This window comes from Ranitomeya variabilis, chromosome 8 (assembly GCF_051348905.1).
Source record: "Ranitomeya variabilis isolate aRanVar5 chromosome 8, aRanVar5.hap1, whole genome shotgun sequence".
Lineage (NCBI taxonomy): Eukaryota > Metazoa > Chordata > Amphibia > Anura > Dendrobatidae > Ranitomeya > Ranitomeya variabilis.
The window spans coordinates 12,378,041-12,384,040 of NC_135239.1; the positions used below are offsets into that span (position 1 = coordinate 12,378,041).

Consider the following 6,000-nt stretch of genomic DNA (forward strand, 5'->3'; position numbering starts at 1 on the left):
TATCTCAAGAACATAAATTCTTGGGTCACTCTGTTTATCAGGAACAGGGTCTCCGCACAAACCATAACTTTTCAAACTTTTTAAAGTATCATGACTTGTTTGCATGTAATGTAATTTTCTCCGCATGATTTTTTTTTTGAGGGAAAAAAAAACAACATTTTATAATAATGGCAAAATGAAAAAATAAATTTCCAAAAATCTCATTTGCACATTGCATTTTTTTGTCTGACGCTTTTAAGACCAAGAAAAAAAAAGCAAAATGTTGATTCTTTCAGTTTTTACTGAAGTTTTTCCCCATTGAGAACACCAAAAATACATGTAATCTCCGCTGCAGTTTTCTGACCGTAGCCTGCGGTTTCCATGCAAAAAAAAAAGCATAAAAAAGCCACAAGTGAACTTAGTCTTAAACATTCCGTCATTTCTTAGTTATATTGGATATCGGGAAAGACGAGTGACAACAATATTATCATCAGAGCTCCAGCGAGAGTTGCCAGCTTTCTCACCATCCTAGATACATTGGGGAAAGATTCCTCCCTGACTCCACACACGGGGATCAGTACTAACCTCTAGTGCCCAGGACCCCTGATATTACCACAAATGGCATCCCGGCCTCGGTGCTACTGATTTCCAATAATGATGGCGCATCCAGCCGGGCACACCGGCACGTCCCGGGATCCTGGCACCGCACTCATTGTGGACACTGAGGATTTAATGCTCTGCACACAATAAACCACAATCACAGGGAGAATCTGGGAACACCAAAGACAAACATGTTGTTTCCTAATGATCCCGTCTTCCACCCGCGCAGAGGACGACGCATCACGCGGAGATGGATCCTGCTCAGGCAGGTAAGGCAGAATGTGGTGGGCACGGACGCCGGCTGCGCACAATGTGGAGAAATGTGTACAACGACGGCAGCAGATGGCGCATCACGCTGCACTGGCAACCGCCGCTCACTATGGCACAAGGATTACTCTGGTATTAATCTATCCAACATGGAGCGGAAAGCTACAGCTGCAGGGGATTTACTAGAAGGCGACACGGGTACATGATAGCTATTTACCAGGAGTCTAGCTACATTGATTCTGTAACTGATACATTGTTACAAAAGTACAAGGAAGACAGCATATAGCAGTACTATATACAGGAAGCTACACTATCATAGCGGTACTATATATAGGAAGCTACACTATCCTAGAGGTACTATATGTAGCAAGCTACACTATCCTAGCGGTACTATATGTAGGAAGCTACACTATCCTAGTGGTACTATATAAAGCTACACTATCATAGCGGTACTATATACAGAAAGCTACAATATCATAGCGGTACTATATGTAGGAAGCTACACTATCATAGCGGTACTATATACAGGAAACTACACTATCCTAGCGGTACTATATGTAGGAAGCTACACTATCCTAGCGGTACTATATGTAGGAAGCTACACTATCATAGCGGTACTATATATAGGAAGCTACACTATCCTAGCGGTACTATATAGGAAGCTACACTATCATAGCGGTACTATATGTAGGAAGCTACACTATCATAGCGGTACTATATACAGGAAACTACACTATCCTAACGGTACTATATGTAGGAAGCTACACTATCCTAGCGGTACTATATGTAGGAAGCTACACTATCCTAGCGGTACTATATAGGAAGCTACACTATCCTAGCGGTACTATATACAGGAAGCTACACTATCCTAGTGGTACTATATATAGGAAGCTACACTATCCTAGCGGTACTATATGTAGGAAGCTACACTATCATAGCGGTACTATATACAGGAAACTACACTATCCTAGCGGTACTATATGTAGGAAGCTACACTATCCTAGCGGTACTATATAGGAAGCTACACTATCCTAGTGGTACTATATATAGGAAGCTACACTATCCTAGCGGTACTATATGTAGGAAGCTACACTATCCTAGTGGTACTATATATAGGATGCTACACTATCCTAGCGGTACTATATATAGGAAGCTACACTATCCTAGCGGTACTATATGTAGGAAGCTACACTATCCTAGTGGTACTATATAAAGCTACACTATCATAGCGGTACTATATGTAGGAAGCTACACTATCCTAGTGGTACTATATAAAGCTACACTATCATAGCGCTACTATATACAGAAAGCTACAATATCATAGCGGTACTATATGTAGGAAGCTACACTATCATAGCGGTACTATATACAGGAAACTACACTATCCTAGCGGTACTATATAGGAAGCTACACTATCCTAGCGGTACTATATAGGAAGCTACACTATCCTAGCGGTACTATATAGGAAGCTACACTATCCTAGCGGTACTATATACAGGAAGCTACACTATCCTAGCGGTACTATAAAGGAAGCTACACTATCCTAGCGGTACTATATACAGGAAACTACACTATCCTAGCGGTACTATATGTAGGAAGCTACACTATCATAGCGGTACTATCTATAGGAAGCTACACTATCCTAGCGGTACTATATAGGAAGCTACACTATCCTAGTGGTACTATATATAGAAAGCTACACTATCCTATCGGTACTATATACAGTGGGGCAAAAAAGTATTTAGTCATTCAGCAATAGTGCAAGTTCCACCACTTAAAAAGATGAGAGGCGTCTGTAATTTACATCATAGGTAGACCTCAACTATGGGAGACAAACTGAGAAACAAAAATCCAGAAAATCACATTGTCTGTTTTTTTATCATTTTATTTGCATATTATGGTGGAAAATAAGTATTTGGTCAGAAACAAAATTTCATCTCAATACTTTGTAATATATCCTTTGTTGGCAATGACAGAGGTCAAACGTTTTCTGTAAGTCTTCACAAGGTTGCCACACACTGTTGGTGGTATGTTGGCCCATTCCTCCATGCAGATCTCCTCTAGAGCAGTGATGTTTTTGGCTTTTTGCTTGGCAACACAGACTTTCAACTCCCTCCAAAGGTTTTCTATAGGGTTGAGATCTGGAGACTGGCTAGGCCACTCCAGGACCTTGAAATGCTTCTTACGAAGCCACTCCTTCGTTGCCCTGGCGGTGTGCTTTGGATCATTGTCATGTTGAAAGGCCCAGCCACGTTTCATCTTCAATGCCCTTGCTGATGGAAGGAGGTTTGCACTCAAAATCTCACGATACATGGCCCCATTCATTCTTTCATGTACCCGGATCAGTCGTCCTGGCCCCTTTGCAGAGAAACAGCCCCAAAGCATGATGTTTCCACCACCATGCTTTACAGTAGGTATGGTGTTTGATGGATGCAACTCAGTATTCTTTTTCCTCCAAACACGACAAGTTGTGTTTCTACCAAACAGTTCCAGTTTGGTTTCATCAGACCATAGGACATTCTCCCAAAACTCCTCTGGATCATCCAAATGCTCTCTAGCAAACTTCAGACGGGCCCGGACATGTACTGGCTTAAGCAGTGGTACACGTCTGGCACTGCAGGATCTGAGTCCATGGTGGCGTAGTGTGTTACTTATGGTAGGCCTTGTTACATTGGTCCCAGCTCTCTGCAGTTCATTCACTAGGTCCCCCCGCGTGGTTCTGGGATTTTTGCTCACCGTTCTTGTGATCATTCTGACCCCACGGGGTGGGATTTTGCGTGGAGCCCCAGATCGAGGGAGATTATCAGTGGTCTTGAATGTCTTCCATTTTCTAATTATTGCTCCCACTGTTGATTTCTTCACTCCAAGCTGGTTGGCTATTGCAGATTCAGTCTTCCCAGCCTGGTGCAGGGCTACAATTTTGTTTCTGGTGTCCTTTGACAGCTCTTTGGTCTTCACCATAGTGGAGTTTGGAGTCAGACTGTTTGAGGGTGTGCACAGGTGTCTTTTTATACTGATAACAAGTTTAAACAGGTGCCATTACTACAGGTAATGAGTGGAGGAAAGAGGAGACTCTTAAAGGAGAAGTTACAGGTCTGTGAGAGCCAGAAATCTTGATTGTTTGTTTCTGACCAAATACTTATTTTCCACCATAATATGCAAATAAAATGATAAAAAAACAGACAATGTGATTTTCTGGATTTTTTTTTCTCAGTTTGTCTCCCATAGTTGAGGTCTACCTATGATGTAAATTACAGACGCCTCTCATCTTTTTAAGTGGTGGAACTTGCACTATTGCTGACTGACTAAATACTTTTTTGCCCCACTGTATATAGGAAGATGCACTATCACAGCAGTATTATATAGGACACTACACTATCGTAGCAGTATTATATAGGACACTACACTATTATAGCGGTATTATATAGGACACTACACGATCATAGCAGTATTATATAGGTCACTACACTATCATAGCAGTATTATATAGGACACTACACTATTATAGCGGTATTATATAGGACACTACACTATCATAGCAGTATTATATAGGACACTACACTATTATAGCGGTATTATATAGGACACTACACTATCATAGCGGTATAACATAGTATACTACATTATCATAGTGGTATTATACAGGACACTACACCATCTTAGCGGTACTATATAAAGAAAGCTACACTATCATAACAGTATTATATAGGAAGCTAAACTATCATAGCAGTATTATATAGGACACTACACTTTCATAGCGGTACTGTATACTTTAGGTGGGCTACATTGTTATACTGGTACTAGATAAACTACATTGCCATAGTGCTGCCAAGTCGTGTATATTGGCACAGAGATGCCACCCGGGATATCGTGTGGCAGATACTGGCATGATATAATATGCAGAATTGGGCACCAGACTTGATACATTTGCTGTGTCACACTGTGGGATTATAACAGAAGCGCACAAAACCTTATAATGCTCCAGGGCAGGAGGAGCACGATCCTGTGTATTATGGACTAATGGGACAGACAATGACTGCAGACACAGGAGATCTTACCTCGAAGAGCTGCGGGATCTCCCTCCTGGCCAGGTATTCCTTAGGGTCAGTGCTGCTCATGTCTGCAGACAGTGATGATGATGATGATGAGGAGTCTCCTACTGTCCCCTCCACAAGTCTTCAGCTCGGTGTCACTAGTGTCCAGGCATCAATGACCATGAACTGTCGGCTCCACAGATCAGTGCACAGACATCCCAGCGCTCAGCTGCCAGTCCTTCCCTCGTCCCAGTGACACAGCCCTCCCTGACTCACAATCCTCCCAGTGTCAGCACCAGCACCAGCCCAATGACTGCACACAGGGGCTGCCGCCTGCGCCGTCCTCATCCACACAATGTGCTGCCGCCTGCACTGCCTGCAATGTAAGCAGCTGAACAGCAGAGACTGGAGCAGCTGAGCCACTGATCACACAGGCGCCCCAGACCCAGGATGTGCCAGGTCCCTGCCCTCTCCGGGGAAAGCTCCTCCACGTCCATACACTGGCATGGCAAGACGATCAGGAGCAGCCAAGAGCAATCCTCCGACAAGCCAAGAACTACTCCACTAAGGAAGGCTCATATACATTGTGCTGCCCCTATCGGGGGTCACTGCTCTGCCCCTATCGGGGGTCACTGCTCTGCCCCTATCAGGGGTCACTGCTCTGCCCCTATCAGGGGTCACTGCTCTGCCCCTATCAGGGGTCACTGTTCTGCCCCTATCAGGGGTCACTGCTCTGCCCCTATCAGGGGTCACTGCTCTGCCCCTATCAGGGGTCACTGTTCTGCCCCTATCAGGGGTCACTGCTCTGCTCCTATCAGGGGTCACTGCTCTGCCCCTATCAGGGGTCACTGCTCTGCCCCTATCAGGGGTCACTGCTCTGCCCCTATCAGGGGTCACTGCTCTGCCCCTATCGGGTGTCAATGCTCTGCCCCTATTGGGGGTCACTGCTCTGCAGCTATCGGGGGTCACTGCTCTGCCCCTATCGGGGGTCACTGCTCTGCTCCTATCGGGTATGAACAATGGGTCCAGCAAGAGAAAGAAGCTGATTTTTCTGATGAAATATAATACAAAGTTTCTTGCTTTCACAAGTAATATTGGTTTATGAAAAAAAAAATTAAAG

At 44.1% G+C, this 6,000-nt stretch overlaps 1 protein-coding gene across 2 annotated transcripts in view; it reads right to left on the minus strand.

Annotated features, from left to right (window-relative positions):
- AK5 (adenylate kinase 5) overlaps nucleotides 1-5,265 on the minus strand; it is a 133,541-nt gene extending 128,276 nt beyond the window's left edge. Inside the window, exon 1 of one of the 2 annotated variants that reach the window (XR_013218565.1) lies at nucleotides 4,905-5,265. Coding sequence is in view for 1 of the 2 variants with exons in the window: in XM_077277557.1 (XP_077133672.1) it covers nucleotides 4,905-4,964 (60 nt within the window). In the remaining variant the exon portion in view is untranslated. The remainder of the gene's footprint in view (nucleotides 1-4,904) is intronic. The other variant, XM_077277557.1, reaches the window with a different exon arrangement.
- Nucleotides 5,266-6,000: the final 735 nt, after the last annotated feature.